This window comes from Micromys minutus, assembly GCF_963924665.1.
Source record: "Micromys minutus genome assembly, chromosome: 17".
NCBI lineage: Eukaryota > Metazoa > Chordata > Mammalia > Rodentia > Muridae > Micromys > Micromys minutus.
In genome coordinates, this window is record NC_137952.1 from 50,177,682 (window position 1) to 50,196,347 (window position 18,666).

Here is an 18,666-nt window from a genome sequence, read left to right on the forward strand (position 1 = left end):
TGATGGCAAAGTAAGGGGTACCTTTTGAGTCCAGTAGTAAGAAGAACAGTTAACACAGGAGGAGCCTGTGCTGTGGACACCCACTCCCAACACCCACACTCGAGGTAGTATGGGCGTCTCACAGAGGAATGTTTGAACTTAGAAATGTTGTCACACAAGCAGCAGACAGTGGGCAAGGGAAGTGTGGTGTCTGTTAGGAAAAAGATAAAGAGAGGGAAGCTTCTGGTCCATGGAGGTGTGGCTGGGCATGGACAAGGGGGATGTCTCCCATGTTGGGAATCCCTTCCCCCGAGAGACCAGCCACACACGATGGTATAGAATAGAATAGAGTTTATTCAGGGCATGGGGAGGGGGGTTAGTAAGGTAGTAGGGACAGAGAGAAGGGGAGAAGAAAAGAAGTAGAGGCCAGCCATAAGCACTGGGAGAAAGAAGGGGTAAGGTCAAGTGGGCAGGAGAAGAGAGACCAAGAGAGAGAGGAGGGGGACAAGTAGCCCCTTGTATAGTGCCAGGTAACAGTGAGGCGGAGCATACCTGGCTATTGCCAGGTAACAGTGAGGCAGAGCATACCTGGCTGTTGCCAGGTAACTGTGGGGTGGGGTCTTACCCAAATCTGTGTGACAAGTAATATGAAGAACACTTACTTCCAACAGGTGAAGGGCAGCTCCTACCCATACAATAAACATATCACATATTAACTCCCATAGAAGATCCTACATTCAAGATCTGTCCCAGGAAGATTTCCTTTCACCCTTTCTCCTTCTACCCACAGTGGTTCATTGTACGAAAATGTCCCTCCATGGACAGCGAGTGCTCTTCCCCCGCTTGGAAGATTGTTCTGTTACTAAGTGTCATGACAGGACTCACGTCATAGTCATCGGGTAGATGCCACTTTTATTTCCTTCTCCCTCTCCTCTCTCTTCAAAACCCTGGCTTGTCTGTTTGACACAACTGGCAACTGTTTGGTGCTATGGAGACACAACCTCGCTTTGTTATGAAGACTGCCCTGTCAGGTCTGGGCACTGTGGGTGAGGGGAGACCGAAGAGCTGGAAAGGCAGCAGGGGAGTCCAAAGATGTGCTTTGTCTCGACACAGGGGAGGCCCCACCTTGGTGTTTGATGAAAGATATCAAGTCAGCGTTATCAGAGGAGGGAGTGCTATTTATCACCTGTTCATTGCTTTCGGTGTTTTGCTTGAGATGGTTTAGCTATGTAGCTAGGGTGGACTGAAACTATGTCTATAGCCCAGACAGACTTCGGATTTGCCACCCTTCTGTCTCAACCTCTCAGGAGCTGGAAATCACAGAACTGCATCCACATGTTTAGTTTCCTGGGAAGGCTCTTTTGGTTTTTGTTGGTGGTGCAATGACAGAACTGCAAAAACAAAGAGTTGTTTCTATTTCCTACATGAGCTCTGTACACAACTAAAGGTGAGGTGCTTATGGAAGTAGAAGCTAGGCCGGAGAGGGCGAGCCCTGCCCCCAGCCAACATGAATGCTATAAACACACCTGCTCCATTCTTGTGACCCTAAGGACCATGCTCCTTTTCCCAAGCAAGCTCATTCTGGGGTAGAACTATAGGGGTGGGACCTTCATCTTGAAGCATACACTGGAAGACCAAGTGTGAAACAGACCAGGGGATAAAAGGCAACAGCCATGTTGGAATCCTTGAGCTTCCAGACACTAAAAGACCATAAATACATTCTTTGTTCTGGGTTCTGCTCCTTTCAAACATCTGTTTCCCAAACACCGACTCAGACAGATAACATAAAAATCAATTAATCAATCAATCAATCAATAAATAACATCAAGGTTGTTTCTCTTCCTCTTTGGTTCTGATAGGGCACCAAGAGGTTGCTTTATTCTATGCTTACCTGATGGTAGGGTAGAGCAAGAGGTAAAGGACGTCCCTGAACCTTGGTAAATTCCTGCAGAGATGCCCTCACCACAGGAATTAGTGGCTTGTCTGAGCTTGTCAGGAGGGGGACCAGAGATTCCCATCTTCTGCTCCCGGTGACTTTTGTTCAGCAGCTACCGATCTTGCTTTGTGCTTTACCTCATTACTCTGAGGTTTCTCAAAGCATATCAACCAGAGAGAGTCCTTTCTCTGGACCATGGGAGTCTAGTTATCCAGAGAATCATTGGTTCCTAGTCTTCCCTGCTGTCATTCCCTGGCCTCACACCCTCCATCAGCCCCAGATCACACAAGTCCTTCTGTCCATGATGGTGTCTGTCCCAAGACGAGTTAGTGTTCATCTCCTGACTCAACACATTCCAGATCCCCATCTCCCACCCACCAGCCTGCCTCTCTCCAGAGACACTACATGAGTGTCTTTCCTAACGGATTATTCTGAATTCCACCAGGGCCTCAGAAGGCTTAATAGTGGCGGCTGGATTGGAGAATTTTCCACGATGTCCCAATCTGGCTGGACTTAAAGAGTTTGAATTCCTCCTTTGGTACCTGGCAACCTAAGCAAAGTTCAATGAGGCATTGCAGGTATGGGACTCTGCATACAGGGCAGCCAACATCGGAGTGGGAGGGAATCAACCCACACATGGGAAGCAAAGTCTGCTCTCCAGCTGAAAGGAAACCACCTATGACCCCTTTCCATGTCCCCAGATGTTGTCAGGGGACAGCTGACACTATATGGGGTGGAAGGTCACCCACAGCTGAATTTGTGGGTCCCTTGTAACCTACGCAGGGCTCAGGCCCAAAGCATCCACACAGCCGTCCAAACATATAGCTGATTTCTAGGCCCATCATTTGGGAATAAGACTTAAGTTTTCAGCACCACTTGCAAACATATCTCTTCTTCCCTTCCTCTGGGGTTGTGTGTCTTCCATCCTGCAGGTAGGTACCAGGGATGAGGCTGGGGAAGTCCCAGCACTGGAGAGTGAGTTGTGTCTAGGATCACTGGGTGTACCTTTCAATTGATACCTACTGCAGATGGGGAGGTCTGCCTCTACATCTTCAATAGGCTGGGGCAGAAGAACTCGAATTCTGGAGGTGGGGCCTAGGGCTCTAATCTTGGGGGTGGGGGCAGACTGATGGTCCTTGTAGAAGGTCAAGAGCCTTTCTATGGGATCTTACCAGGGCCCCATTAGCTTCAGCCACACACTGGACTTGCTTTGACTCCTCAGAGAGTGAAATGTGAACCTGAGCCAGAGGGGGGAGCCAGGATATCCCTAATAAGCCAAAACCCCCAGGAGGCCAGTTTCAGGCCTTGAGCCTGGCACACTGGAATCCCCACCAGGGGGCAGAGGGGAACCCCGGAGGCCAGCGGCAGGAGGCAGGACTAGTGGCTATGAACTGGCCACCTAGCAAGCTCCCCATGCTCCAGCTGAAGGCAGCGGGTGGAAGAGGGCCAAGGAAACCCTCCGTTTCTCTGAAAGTTTCAGGCCAATCCTTGGTGAAGACCTGTCTACCCATGTCCTGCCTAGGGAGCCTCCCGCACCACATCACTTCTTTCTCTGGGCACCAAAGGGTTGAAGGGCTGTGCACCGGGCTCCCTCCACAGCCCAGTCTCCTCCCTGCGCCCCCTCCCCTCGGTGCTGGCCAGCGACTCATAGCATCCCGGGCGCTGTCCCCCACCCGTGCGTAGCCCCCCTGCCGCCGACCCACCGTGGGGGTACGGGAAGCTGCGCTTGCTCGTGCCGTTGGCGCGCTCCGGCAGCTGCTCGGCTCCGAGTGCCCCCCAGCCCCCAACCCTCCGCGTGGACACCGGAGTGCGACCCCGAGACGCACTCCGGCAGCCTGAGGCCAGGGCCTGCTCCGGGTGGCCAGCGGCCGGCCCTCCTCTCGCCGGTCCTTCCCCGCTCCTCCTCCACCGCCCCCACCGCCCCCGCCTCCCAGCCGCCCCCGCCGCCGCCGCCCCAGGCCGAACGCGGGCGCGGAGCGTGGGAGCCATGGCGCGCGAGCAGGAGAGGGACCCGGAGCGCAGGGAGGCGGCGGCGCGGGCAAGCGGCGAGGAGGAGGAGGAGGCGGGGGAGGAGGGACTGAGCGATAGCGACGAGGGCGACGGCGTGGAGACGGGCAGCGGCCAGGAGGAGGGAGAGCAGGAGGCGGCGGCCGGGTGGGAACGCAGCGAGGACGCGCGGCTGCTGCGCGCAGGGCTGCCTCCCGCCGCCGTCCCCGCCGCGGCCGCCCGCGACCCGAGCGGACGCCGCCCGCCAGGGACGCCGCCCGGCCGTCCGAGGATGCCGCCGCCGGGCGACCAGGACCGCGCGCGCCGCCGGAGCCGCCGCCGGCGGAGGGACCTTCTGCTGAGCCAGCTCTGCTTCCTGGCCTCGGTGGCGCTGCTGCTCTGGTCGCTGTCGAGCCTGCGAGAGCAGAAGGGTGAGTGCTCGCCGCCTGCCCCGAGTGGGCGCTGCGGCTCCAGCGGTTCCGGCTCTCGGGGCTCGGCGCCCGGCGCCCGGCGAGCTGCGCTGGCTCTGGCCACACGGAACAGGCACGGGACTCTCTGGTCTCTTGCTGGACTAGGGAGGAAGGGGTCTGGGTTCTAGGACTGCGGCGGTGGAGGAGTGACCCTTTGGGCACCAAGAAGACCTTTACCTCTTGCCTTCTGCCCTTTTCCCACAGCCTGGTTGGTAGTGACGGTGGTGACAGGGGGTCTCATCCTAAGCAGGAACCCTTTCACCACCAAGGCCGGCAATAAAGTTCTTATTACAGCAATCAGTACCCGCGCAGGTAACCAACCACCTGTACTCGCTTGCTGAGGGATTGCAGGGCAGGCTGACCAGCTCACAGCCGGCTCTCCACGTGTTCTCCACTCAGAACAGCCAGGGAGGGCAGTGGAGAATGCTCCTTGCCATCTTTGCGATCCAAGAACAGGTTCTGGGAACTTCGGATAGGAGAAAGTGATCGCTACCAGCCGGGGTTTAGCAATGGGCATGGTCTCTTAAAGGGCTGCTCAGCAGGAACACTTGGATTCATTTCTCAAGGCTGGCTTGCTTCCTTCCACAGACCTGACTCCACGCTGTCCACTTTTTCCTTGGTGCTTCGGCTGGTGGTGCACACATACTTGTGCACACACACACACACACACACACACACACACACACACACACACACGATACTTTTTTTTTTTGGTTTTATCTTTGCCCTTGGCTTTTCTGGAGCTAAAATAGACATTGAGGAGAGATGTGCTCAGAACAGTTGTCCATTGGAAACAATTTGGACTCTGGGATGCAGCTGTGTAAGAAACAAAACAAAAACAACAACCACCGAAAGGAAAGACCTGGGAGAATAACGGCCGTAAAATGGTTTTTTATCCTGGATTTTTCAAATATCGGGGTTTGTGGGGAAGCGGACAAATAAATGGTCGTGGGGTGAAAACAGTTACTGACATGCGCTGTGCTGTTAAGACAGACACAGATCTAATGCGTGGTGCTTTGAAGCACACAGTAAAAGCATATTGATAGTGATGGTGACATTTTAAAAGGTGCCATCAATCAAGAAAGGGATTTCCCTCACATTGGCCTGTGCGGTTCCTCATGGTGAACTTAGCAGACCTCTCTGCGGACTTCATCATATATGGTAACAGGAGAGAGGTAGCCCTGGTCTTCGGCAAAGCCCTTGGACACCAAGACGCTCTCCATTGCTTCTGGATCTCTGGGCTTCTGTCCCTGGGTGCTGACAAGGGGGGGGGGGGCTGTGCTGTTTGGATGAGGTGAGACTTTTTTCCAAGGGCAGATTCAGACCTGCTAAGCAGTGTCCACTGCCTGTCACTAAGAGGGTGAGTGGAAGCCAGCACATAGTTTATGCTTACGTTGGCAACAGTTACTCCAAGTCAATTACTTGGTGGCCATTTCCCTACAGGTTGGAGTCCTGTGAGTGACAGGCTTCCCAGCCCTTTCCTGGACAGAAAAGACATTTTTCCCCCCCTGGATGTTGAATGTGACCCACACGGTTAAGTGGATCAGTTGCATGGTGGGGGTGGGGATGCTTCAGTTCCTGCTACCAGCAGATGCTGGAATACCTGGGCTGTCACAGCATCCCACACTGTGAACTTGGAACCTGATGACTTCACTTTCATTTTGAGGTAGTTCCCCTGACATTTCTGTTCAGGTGCTGACTCGGGCATCATCCCATAGCACGCCCCCATCTCTCTTGCTTATCTTTCTCCTCTCTTTCTCATTCTCACTTCTCCGCTGGCCTTGTCTGCTAGTGCTTAGTTTATGGACACCTCCATTTTCAACAAGAAGACTTAGTTGGGAAAAACCAGCAGTGCTGCCCGGACTCTGTTTACACTTCCCACCCCCAACTCTCTGACTGGCTAGTCTCAGTTCTCCAATCACCTTTGCCTGCATTAGCTGCTGCTGTTTTCAATAGGTGCAGCCCTCTTCCAGACAAACAGGTTAATTACTGCATGGAGATCTTCAGATGGTATTTTTGCCCAGGGAGTTGCCATTCAGTATTATAAACATCGGAGCAGAGACCCTTACCCTGAAAATTCGGGGGCCATTCTACATAATATCCTTTCAACATGGGCTCCAGGTTCAGAGTTCTGCCTCATTTAAAAGACACTGGGACTCCCAAAGGGTAACTGAGTGAAGTCACATAGGTGTTGAGGAGGGGAGGTCCAAACCAACCTGAGGTGACCTGGCTCTCTGTTCCTAGCTGTGTTCCTTGCTTCAGGTGCAGGAATGTCAGGTGCAGGAATATGGGGTCCCTCTGGTCTTGTGGTGGTACCTTCCTAATGACCAAAGGCCATTTTTATCTTTAAAGGCATGTGGTAATTATGAAAGATAACCAGATAACCCCTTAGAGGCTTGTTTCCCATGATTTCCACCCTACTTTGCTCTTTTTCATTCTTATAAAGGGGGCAAGTTAGTTCTTTTTATAAGAAAGTCCAAATAGAGGTGTGTGGCTGTTATGTCACATAATGTCTAACATTTCCAGTCATGAAATTTGGGATCTTTCTTGATTGCTAAGTAAATCCAGATTTGGTTATAGGCTGAAAAGTTTGCTTCTGTTTTGCAAAGCTCTCTATTTGGTTAGAAGTATAGAAAAGAATCTATACTGGGTTTCCCCTTCTTCTGTGTAGCTAGGACATGTGGATTGTTTAATTTAGGTCAGGAAGAGTTAGTGCTGGAATGAGGAATGAGGAGAATTCTTAATTCCAACTACAACAAAAGCAATAATAATAACAACTACAGTTTGGGCGTCCCAAGTGCCAGGCATTGTGCCAAGCATACTTTAAGTGCTTTTACCTCTCTGGCAAACACTGCCTTCAGTCCTGTGAGCCTTCAGCAGGGGAGACACAAAACCCAGGTGCCCTACTTAGTGGTTACTGATGGAGATCCCTTTTTGATCTCTGTGTTCAAAGCCAATTTAAATAAGGTGTTAGATTTGCTAATGAAGGTTTTCACTTATTCTTGCAATGAGAACAGAATACTTTGGTATGTATTGAGTGGCTTAGAAGTGTTTCACCTTTCTTGATATGACTAAACAGACATATTTCTCCAGAAGTAGAAATTAAAAAAAACATATTCACACACACACACACACACACACACACACACACACACACACACACACGTGCAGATCTCTAGGAAGTTCTAAGGGGTGTAATTAAGAAAAACCTTATACCAGAACATATAAATACACATATCTGTGTGGGTGTGTACACATGGATATATATTTTATGTCAGTTATTATTGTAGTTTGGCTCGGGAACTTGGATGAGCATGTTCAGGACGGCTTTTCTCTACTCCTTAGGTCAGAGGCCAAGGCTACAGAGATTGCAGGTCTGGGCGACTTGACAGTCGTCTCTGGAATCACACAAGAGGACGTCACACCCATATCTGAGGGTGATGTGGATGCTGACTCAGACCAACACATGGCATTTCCAAGGGGCTCAGATTGAACTTCCTCAGAGCATGGCAGCCAGTTCTTAGCTAGTACCCTGAACACAAGGTAGAAGTGCTTGGATTTTAGGCTCTGGCTTCAGAAGCCACAGAGGGCTGTTGCCACTGTGGCCCTCCACTGGTAAAGGCAGAAACAATGCCACCCAGGTTGAAAAAGTAGGAACATAGAGTCTCGGCTTTCTCAGTTTAATGGGAGATATGATGATTGTATTTGAAATTGAAATATGACGTATTTGAAAAAAATCTGGAAATCTGAAGGGATTGTAACTTAGGAGTGAGTGAAGGTTTGTCCCAAAGTGGTTGAGTAAAGGAACTGTATCATATTAAAGGAACAGTATCATATTAAAGTAACTGTATCTTATGTGTTTGCATGCAGATGTTTGCATGTACACTTGTGTGAATGTTTACTGTAGACTCATGCACATGTGTAATATCTTTGAGATGTCCTCCAGTCATGAAAGTTCATTGCCTTTCATCTTATTTGGTATGGAGATGGGAGGTAACTCCTGATGAAGTAACAGCAGGGTTTCGAACTGCAGCCTCCCTAGCTTCTGTATCCCGACCCCTGCTCTTCTTTTCTCTGGTCTTACCTGGACTTTTGTGTTGCTTCCGAAGGGTGTGCAGGCCCCACTCTACTGCTGTGTCCACCACAACTAGCTAATCCCTTCACTGGTGCAGTTACTTAAGCCTTCACTGCCAGGCCAAGACCTCCTGGACTATGTTAAACTCCCCACGGTGTCCTCTGGAAACACTGCTTTCTGCTGACTGTATTTCTCAAAGTCGGCAGCTATCTCTTTGTTTGGTCAGTGTTTGAGTCACACTCCTGCTCACTGGATTCCGAGCTCTGGGAGGTCAGAGACCCTGTGATCGACTCTGACATGTCACCCCTATCACCCAGCCCATAACAGGAGCTCAAAATATATTTGCTATAGATTAAAAAAAAAAAAAAAAAAAAAACCTCTTCGTTTCTCAACTTTAACGCTCATGAGCAAAACAGAACAAAACCCCTACCATGTTTTAGGCGCCTGCTTGCTGACATGTGCATATTTTCATAAGTTTTAGTCCTGTAAATTTGACATTTTTCTTTGGAGAGCAGTGAGCTGAAGAAAAGTGGCAGGCTGTGCCTAGTTGGAGAGGAGTTGGATTTGAACCAGGGCATGAGGGCGTCGAAGCTGCACACGGCTCCACTTTTCCAGCTTTGGCAGAGAACAAGTGAACGCAAGACAGCGAGCGGGGAATCACCCTGCCGTTTCCAGTCAGCCGGGGAGTAAGGAGTAACAGAAGGTTGGTTTCATAGAGGCAGTATTTTAGAAACACATTGCTTTCAACCTTTTCTATTTTCTGTACGAGCATATATAGAAGTGTTTCTTTCCTCCTGCCTTTTCTTAGCTGCTCATCAACCTAGATTTTTCTCAAAGATTTCCTCTCCTTGCGGGAAGATTTTTTTTTTCCTTTCCCTGGAGCGTTGGCAAAGCCAAAAGAATTGCAAAACTAGCTATTTGCCGAGCATTCCAAGGCCTGGTGGAGGCTGGCTGATAGTGTAGGACTTTGGCAACTCTTGCTTCTATAAGGAGTTTTCCTTGCACACAAGGAGTATCTCTGTGTATGTGTTTGGGTAACAGATGGAAGGGTACTTACAAAAACTATCCTGATGGGGGAAACTGAGGTCTAGGGGGTTTCAAAGACATGCATGGAGCAACACTGCAAGCGGGTTGTGATCTCAGGAGAGCAATCTGAGGCTTTCTGGCTGATGGCTGCCAGGTTCGGATTCTGTAGAGTTTATTGGACAGCCAGTTTTATTCATTGCTTTCAAACAAGGTTCTGTCCATGTTGGATCTGAGAATGAGCGATACTGAGGATCAGTGGAGGGAGGTTTGCTCTGAGCTAAGGGGCTATGGCCTTCCAGCCGTTGTTCACCTGTGCTCACTCTACCCACTTCCGGCTTGGGATTGGTCCTCCTCACTGTTGCTAGCCTCGGGTGTCACGTTCCTCTGAGGGCTTCCCTACCCCTATCACCATCTTTGTTGGTTATCTTTTTGTGAAGTTCATCTGAATGGATTCCTTGGGAACTTCGGTGTCCCCTCTTTAATCAGGCATTGCTAGCCGTTGGGCTGACCGAGGTGTCTGAGATGGATACTCAGTATCTTTGGGCTTTGTGTGAAGAGGGACAGTGTAGCCACTGTTGCAGAACTGTTGAGATATGAGTGAGAAGTGCACTGTGTCCTGGAGCAGGAACAGCGTGTGGTGCTTCGGAGGTTCTGGTACCTGGGAAACAGGGAAAGTAGACGGTAAGGGAGAGGGGGAGGGGGAGGTAGGCAAACTCCTAGAAAACTGCAAAAATAAATGCCAGCAGCAACTGACAGAGATGCAACTAGCTGCAGGTGTCCAATAGCCACAAATAACATTTTCCACCCTTAATTAGCAAGTGGGAAATCGGAACTTAAAAATAACAAGATGATGTCTTTTTTTTTTTTTTTTTCTTGATAATTAGATTGTCAAGAGTCAGATGGATCCACGAGTAGTTGTAACTATACCAGGGAGGCTGTGAACCAGGACACGCTCAGGGGACTAGGACAGCCACACATATTTCTGAACCTGATGTCAAAGCTCAGTGGACTTGGACCCACAGGTAGACCATGGAGCTAGTTGGCTGTGACTCTGAAATTTGGAGTTTGGGATTAGAAGGGAACTCTGGGGATCAGGAAAGACCAGTGCCAGTTGCTCATTTATTTATTTTTAATTTAAGAAAAGGTTTATTTATTATATGTAAGTACACTGTAGCTGTCTCCAGACACACCAGAAAAGGGCATCAGATCCCATTACAGATGGTTGTGAGCCACCATGTGGTGGGATTTGAACTCAGGACCTCTGGAAGGGCAGTCAGCGCTATTAACCGCTGAGCCATCTCTCCATGCAATGTAGCATCTACTCTCTGCTTAGCAGTAGCTGTGTGTTCCCCAGAGGGTTAGCAAATAAAATGAGCTCAGCTGCTCCCCAGTTTGGGGAATTTCCCATTGGTAGCTCTGCAGAATTGCCAGTGTTCCCCTTCATTTCCCCCTTTACATTGTGGACGGCATTTTACTCCAGTGTCCTCTCTGCCACCGGAATTTGAACCTACAGAGGACATGAAAGAACAAAAGGGCCACAGTGAGCGGACTGCCGTTACGCCTTGACAGCGTGGTGTCAATAGTGTTATTTTCTAGACAGAGTATGAAATGTTCATTTCTGGATAGTTTGACTTAGTGAGCCAGTGGGCCATGAAGCCGACAGTTGAAAATTGGGATTATTAGCTCAGATGAGGAGGAGAGGGGAGGAAAATGACCTCTTTGGTGAGCTCCTGTCCCTTGTCCTCTCTGCACTGTCACCTAGGGAACTCTGAGCTTCACTTGTGTCTGGATCTTGCCCAGAGATACTGATGGATGCTCCAGTGCGTGGTGTGGGCATCGGGATTCTTCTTCAGTGTTGCTGCCAGCGTGCAGCCAAGTCTGGGCCTCGCTGGGCTGGGTTAACGTGCACCGTGCACTGTACTGTGACCGTGGAAAGGCTCCTTGCTGCTGACCTGTGAAGCACACCGAACTCACATTTTCTGTTCGGAATGTAAATCAACTCCCTTCTACTTAGTTTGCTAAACCTTTGCTGCAACTTCAGCCCAAACTCTCTTCCCTTGGCCTCATCTCTTCCCGTGCGAATGTTGACATCAAGTTCTCCATTGGTGGTTCTCTTGGAAGTGACTTTCATCCAGAGTCACCGGGCCTTTTGTTGTCCGGTCAGGTCCCTTGGCTATCTTGCTGTGCAGCTGTTATCTTGCCTTTTTCCTTCAGCTCTGTGCTGGGCACATCTTTCCACTCTTCCCTGGACGCTGCCTTCCTATAAGTTATACGCATGTTCCTCTTGGCATTTTCCTGCTCTTGCTATTTTGGATACCACATACGCCAGGTGCCCCTGAAATAAGGCAGAGAAAGCCCAGGTTTGACACCTTGTATGTTTGAAGATATAATAATCCTTCTACCAACCCCACATGTCAGATAGATCGGGCTCATAATTTAGTTTACACACCTGTAATACTAGAATTTGGGAGGGCGGAGGCAGGAGGGTCATGGTTTTGAGGCTAGCCTTAAATCTAAGATAAAAGGAAAAAACTTAGGATAGACCTAATTTTTCCTGGGAATCTGAAGATGTCTCTTGGACATCTTTCTTTAATGATCCCTCTAAAAAGTCTGATGCTGTCCTTTTTTTAAAATTGTTTTTAGACTGTTTCCTTTCTGTAAGGCATGTGTGTGATTTGCTCTGCTCTCAGTGTCAGGGATGTTAGGAGACCAGTGTGAGTATGCTTGTGTCCATCCAGTCTCCTAGTCCTCACATGTAGAAGCGCATGTCACTCAGGCCTAGGGACTTCCCCTGTACGATGTCCCCATCCTCGTTAACATGAGTTCCTGAGAGTACCTCCTAGTCTGTCTTTTTTCTCTACTTTCATGTTTTTACTGAAGTTCTTCCCCCCTATTTTGTGATAAGTTTTGTTCTACAGTTCAGGCTGGCCTTGAACTCATAATCCTTCTGCCTTGCTTCTCAAAGGCACGCATACAGTCACAGTAACTGTCCCAGGCCTTTGCTCTGATGTCTACTAATGCTATTTGTTCTTTTATTATTAATTTACTTACTTACATTAACACATGCGGGTGTTCTGACTACATGTATGCCTGTGCCCCATTTGTGTGTCTAGTGCCTGAGGAGACTAGAAGGGAATGTGGGATCCTCTAGGACTGGGGTTACCAAAGGTTCCGAGCTATCGTACGGGAGCTGCGGACCAAACCCAGGTCCTCCTGTGCAGCAGCACTATTCTTAGACTCTGAGCCATCTCTCCAGCCCTTGTACGAGTTTTCTTAATAAGGATTTTCTTCTCCCTTAAAAAAGTTCCTTAATTATTTACGTGTGTGTGTGTGTGTGTGTGCGCGCGCACCTGTATGTGTGGGGGTGCCTGTGCACATGTGTCTTTGTGTTCGTGTGTATGTGCATGTGTGTGTGTGTGTGTGTGTGTGTGTGATGTGTGTGTGTGTGTGTTTGTGTGTGTGCACACCTGTATGTGTAGGGGTGCCTGTGCACATGTGTCTTTGTGTTCGTGTGTATGTGCATGTGTGTGTGTGTGTGTGTGTGTGAGAAGCATGCATGTGGAGGTCAGAGGGTAACCTGGTAGGATCAGTTCTCAGTTTGTGCCTTTAGTAGGGTCTGAAGGCCTCTCTCAGACCACCAGGCACAGGAAGTCGTGGCCTGGGCCGTCATTCCGCAGTCACAGCTCTAATTGCCAAGAGCTGTTTTTCCAGTGAGTTCCTTTTGTGGCTCCGCCTTACTTCATCCACACGCGTTGTCTCTTCCACTTCTAAATGTATGGATTAGATTTGAAGTCTCCTTTGCCTCCTATGGACTCCTGCTCTAAGTAGTAGAGTAGTTCTTGCCCATCTGTGTTGAACCATTTTTCTAATCAGTGCCTTTAATTGTCAGGAGGTCTTGGGTGTCTGTGTGCGCATCATGTTTAGGTGGGGCTGTTGCAAATGATTGCGGTAGCAGAGGAGGTCTTGTTGGCGAGTGTCCCCGAGAATTCATCTGCCTGGGCCATATCACTGGGTAAGACTCCATCTTAACCAGCCTCATTTCCCATCTTTGTCATGGGTCCATCAGGTTTTCCAGAGAAGGATCACTGTGTGTGGGAGACATGTTCTGTAGGGGAAGCAGAGGCTTTCTTTAGCAAATATTTTTCTTTGACTCAGGGATGTACGTCCTCCCAACCATGACTGTGAAGCCAGTCAGTAATTTATTTAATGTCAGAACACAGACCATCCCGAGTTATTTAAGTCATCTTTCCTACCTTCCTTCCCTCTTCTTCCTTTTCAACTTTAGCTGCTGTACATAAAGAAGCTAAAGGTGGAGCAGAGTAAGAGGAATGGACAATCTTTTTAATTGGAAATATTTTATCAAGTGAATTGAAGACTCACATATGGGTGGGAAACCAAAAGTAGACACTCACTATACATGTTTTCTAGTTAACATCACTGTGATATTTTGTAAAACTGTGGCATACTATATCGGAATGATGGTGGCATCATTCCAATTTGCCTCTCTTTCAGGTTGACTCTCTTCTACTGCATGCATCCGTGTTTGTGTGTTTGTTTCTACATAACTTTATAACACATATAAACACATGTTTGTGTGTTTGTGTGGGTTTATGTATCTTCCACCACAGTCAAGCTGATGGAGCAGAGACCCTCTTATAACAATACCATTTATATCTTTTAGTGCCAAAGACCCAATGGCATTAAGTAGTTGGTAATAAACTACCAAATAAAGTCAACTTAGAAATTAAGAGTTTTAGAATGAAGGGAAATGACCACTAAAAATACCATATTCTACACAAAAGTTTGATTATACATTGGGGCAGAGAAAAGGTTACCAAGGCCATTTACATTTGAGGCTGAAGATGTGGACAGCCCACTGTTTGTGGAGTTACTACTCTAATGTACAGAAATCTCAGCAGAAAACCAGGGGAGGGCTGTGCTTGGCTTGCTGATGGCTTTGTTAATGGATAATTACTTTCTGTCATTTGCACAATATTTCTGAATGAAGTATGTCTGAAAATGGCTACTTCAGAGAGGGGACATTCTGGCAGTTTAGCCGTGAGGCTTCTGTACCGTTTGCTCCGGTATTTGTTTCCTGGAGTTAGACAAGGAGGCACCCTCAGAGGCCAGTGGGGCCGAATGTCTCAGAATGTTGTGAGAAGCGACATGAAGAAATTTTGCAATTTCACTTTTTGCTTGGGAAGAAAAATAAAACACTTAGAACACAGCACAAAGCTGAGGGAGGGAGAAATATATCAACGAAGCCCAGCTTTTGGTGAACGATCTCCCATTTTGAACCTTTGCTGAAGCGCCAGAATCTTCCTGGGAAGCTTTGTGGCGTTAAGGAGAACCAGCCCGTGGGAGTGAACGGGGAGTCATGGGATTTGCAGCTTCTTGTAGCAAGTGCAGAGTAGAGTACTGAGGCTCAGACACTGGCCCCCAGGGCTGCCCTGGGGCTGGGACACTGGCCCCCAGGGCTGCCTGCTTTCTGAGTTTGAATCATTTTTTCACTTCCCTCTGTCTTGATGGGAACTGTAGGATAAGAGGCCCTGTGGAAACTGAGTGGCCATGGTTGGTTTTCTTGTCAGCAGTGTTTGAGCTCAGAACTTTCTAGCTTTGTTTCACCGTTGCTTTAGCTTCTGGACATTGATCTGAGAGTTTCCTAGAACCTTAGCAACCTGGGATTTGAAGATCAAACCTGCAGCCTTTGGAGAAGGACTTCATCCTGATGTTTAAAATCCTGAGTATGTTTTTGGGGTGTATGCAGAGAGTAAATTTACTTCACCCACTCTAAACAAATCTGGGCACAAATTTAGACCAGTCCCATGATTGTATAAAAAGTATGATGTTATTTTTCCCTTTCACTATGACAAAATTCCAATCAAAACATATATAATGTCTTAAATCTTTACATTTTTAAAAATTAAATTCCTTCTTTCCTTTCTCCCTTCTTTCCTTCCTTCCTCCCTCCTTCCCTCCCTCCCTCCCTCCCTTCCATCCTTCCTTCCTTCCTTGTGTGTGTGTGTGTGTGTGTGTATGTGTACACAGATGTTCATGCCACAGCATAGGTAGAGAGGTTAAAGGATAGCTACAAGATTGAGTTTTTTACTTTCACCATATAGATGGGTCCGAGGGTTCAAACTCAGCCCAACAGGCTTAGAAGCAAACACCTTTGCCCACTGAACCACCTTGCTAGCCCCTACATTTTTTAATTGAAAAATAATCTAAGTTTTAATTTAAAATTGTATACAGTAAAAACTGATAGTCAAGATGCAGACAGTAAGTTGCCATCCCTACAAAACTCTTTGAATTATCCCTCTGGAGCCACCCTCCCTCATCCCTCACCTTGCCCATTCCTCTGTCAGCAGGGTATTTGATTCTTAAAGAATGTGGCCAGGACTTCCAGTGAGGGATAAGTACAGCAACCCACCCATAGGACCTTTGACCCAAAACTGTGTCCTGCCTATAAGAACTGCAGGGACAAAACCAGAAGAGACTAAGGGAATGGCCAATCAGTGACAGAGCTTGGGGAGTCTTGTGAAAGAGTGGGGGAAGGGTTGACAGACCTGGAGGAAACAGGGACTCCACAAGAAGACCAACAGAATTATCTGACCTCACCTGGGTTGTCTTTCACTTCCTTCGGCTGCATAGCAATACATGTGCAGGTATGAATAGTTTCTTATACACTTGAGTCACTTTTACTTTAAGTGTTTATGAATGGAGAGGCTGTAAATATACAGATCTCGGTGGGTAATTTCTTTTCATACCTTATCACATTGGCTGGTCTCTGTTGGCTGGTCTCTGTAGTATTTGAACTGTTACCCATGCCCTGTCCCTGGTGTTAAGAGGCAATACTTTGTTATCAACCATTAAGCACAATGCTGGCTGTAGATTTTTTCATACTTATCTTTTATGATGTGATGGAGTTTTATATCCGATTTTCATTTGACAAGAGGCTATTTTGTTTTTAATTGGGGATAGGTTTTGAAATCTGTCAGATGCCTTTTCTGTGGGAATGAATTGTTCCTCTGGTTTTTTCTCTTAGACAGCAGGCAGTGGTTATACAGAATGGATTGTGTGGAGCGAATTTTGGACACAGGGCCAAGGATCAGCCTCAGTAGCTTGAGAAATGTTAAGTCATTTATATCTCTTGGATTTGATTTGGTTAAACTTTTACTGAGGACTTTTGTGTTTATGATCACATGAGAAACTAGTCTATGGTTTTCTTTCTTGTTCCTTTCTCTGTCTGGCTTTGCTGTCGGGATAATACTGGCCCACAGAGTGAGTTGGGATGTACCCCTGCTCTTCTCTCTGCTGGATTGCACTTGATGGAGCCTCCCTTTTCACCTGTCAACAGCATTTCTTCCTGATAGTAAACTTAAGATAGCATGTAACATCGGCCTGACAATGGAGTTATAGTTTGCGTGTGAGAGACAACCTTACTGTGTATCTCTGGTGAGTTCCAAACTTGTGACTCTCTAACCTCAACCTCCCAAATACTGGGATTATAGCTTTGTGCTTCCATCATGAACATCATGGCACTGCTGTTAATATTATAGAAACCATTGTTTATGGAGCACTTGGCATGTCCTGGGGCACTTCCAGGTTCCTTGTTTATCTCAAAGTCATTACCCTCCTCCGATAATCCTATAGAATAGAAGCATTATTGGCTCTGTGTAGTACTAAATTTTGGAAGCTTAGGGTTTCTATGTAACCAGCATAGATTAGAATCCAGCTGTCTGATTAAAACATCCCATTACACACCACACTGTCTCCTTTGATTACACCATATCATGCCAGATTCATTTGGGTTTCTATTAGATAGCATTCTTTTCTTTCTTTTCTTTTTTTCTTTTTCTTTCTTTCTTTCTTTTTTTTCTTTTCCTTTCTTTTTTTTTTTTTTTTTTAACAACAGGGCTCACTCTGTAACCCTGGATGGTTTAGAGTTTTCTGTATAAATTGTACTAGCCTCAAATTCATAGAATTGGTCCTGCCTCTGCCTTCTGATGTCTGGAACTAGAAGTGTGAGCACTCCTACACCAAGTGCTTTAGGATTCCATTTGGCATAGTGAGGTACGTGTTTTCCACAGGCTCTCAGTAGTGAGATTCTTGTACAGAAATCTTTGCCAATATCTGACAGTTTCTTTGACTTGATTCCTAGAAGCGTCATTTCCTTGTTAATGGACATGTCCTTTGGAAAGGCTCACAGTTACCTCTCTGTTACCTTCCAGGAATGTGAAGAGGTTTGAAATCCTCACAGCTCACAGTTTGGAATTTGATGTTACAGTTACTGCATGGTGCATTTCCTCAGCACGGGGAATCAAACCCACAGCCTGTCATAGAGGCTAGGCAAATGCTCTGTCACTAAGGTACCTCCTAGTGCCTCATTGTTCTTACTCAATTTACTCAAGAAGAGTGAGTGAATGGACTCTCACCACCTCAGTCTGCCTTCCTCCTCTTTCTTTCATCCATTTACATAATCTTTTTTCCTTATGAAAAAGATTTGTTGATGTATGACCTCAACTTTTTTTGTCTTTTGAGAAAGTAATAATTATATATAAATATATTCATGTATGTTGTTTATATTTACACACACACACACACACACACACACACACATTTCCCTTCTTAGGTCAGTATATTACCACAATTAGGTTTGCATGTCTATCTAGGGAGATAAGAGTTTTCTATTTTTCTGAATAATGACTTGTACAGAAGAATTTACTTCTCAATTTTGTCAAAGCCAGTATATGATAAAGTACAAAAAGGTGACACACACCCGTGACACTGGCAACAATAACAGAGAAACCAAAAGTCCCACCCTGCCAGAAATCAGTTTCATTGTGTCCCCACCGTGTCTGTCTGTCTTAGGTCAGTCACTTTGTTTTGAGTTGAAATGGGTAAAACTTAAAGTCACACGAGAAGCAAAGATCCTGATGGGCATCTGTATCTCATCCTCTCGGAGACCCTTCATGCTCTACGGATGCCTGTTTCATCCAGTTCAAACCCTTTCATTTTCCTCGAGTCTTTTATTATTTTGGTCTGAGATTCAGGATTTGATCATGCATATATTCCGTACAGCCCTTTCTGTCTTTTCTTTCTACCTGGGAGGTTTTCTGTGGCTGGAATGAAGATGCAGATTACTCGTTAATCGCAGCATTGTTTTCGGCATCTCCACGCTTGTCACATCGCAT

General features: G+C 47.2%; 1 protein-coding gene across 2 annotated transcripts in view; it reads left to right on the plus strand.

The window, feature by feature from the left end:
- Positions 1 to 3,976: 3,976 nt before the first annotated feature.
- Positions 3,977 to 18,666, plus strand: part of SLC24A3 (solute carrier family 24 member 3) — a 439,524-nt gene continuing 424,834 nt past the window's right edge. The window contains exon 1 of one of the 2 annotated variants that reach the window (XM_080931187.1): positions 3,977 to 4,332. In XM_080931187.1, the coding sequence (XP_080787313.1) occupies positions 4,194 to 4,332 (139 nt within the window). In that variant the 5' untranslated portion in view covers positions 3,977 to 4,193. The remainder of the gene's footprint in view (positions 4,333 to 18,666) is intronic. The other variant, XM_080931188.1, reaches the window with a different exon arrangement.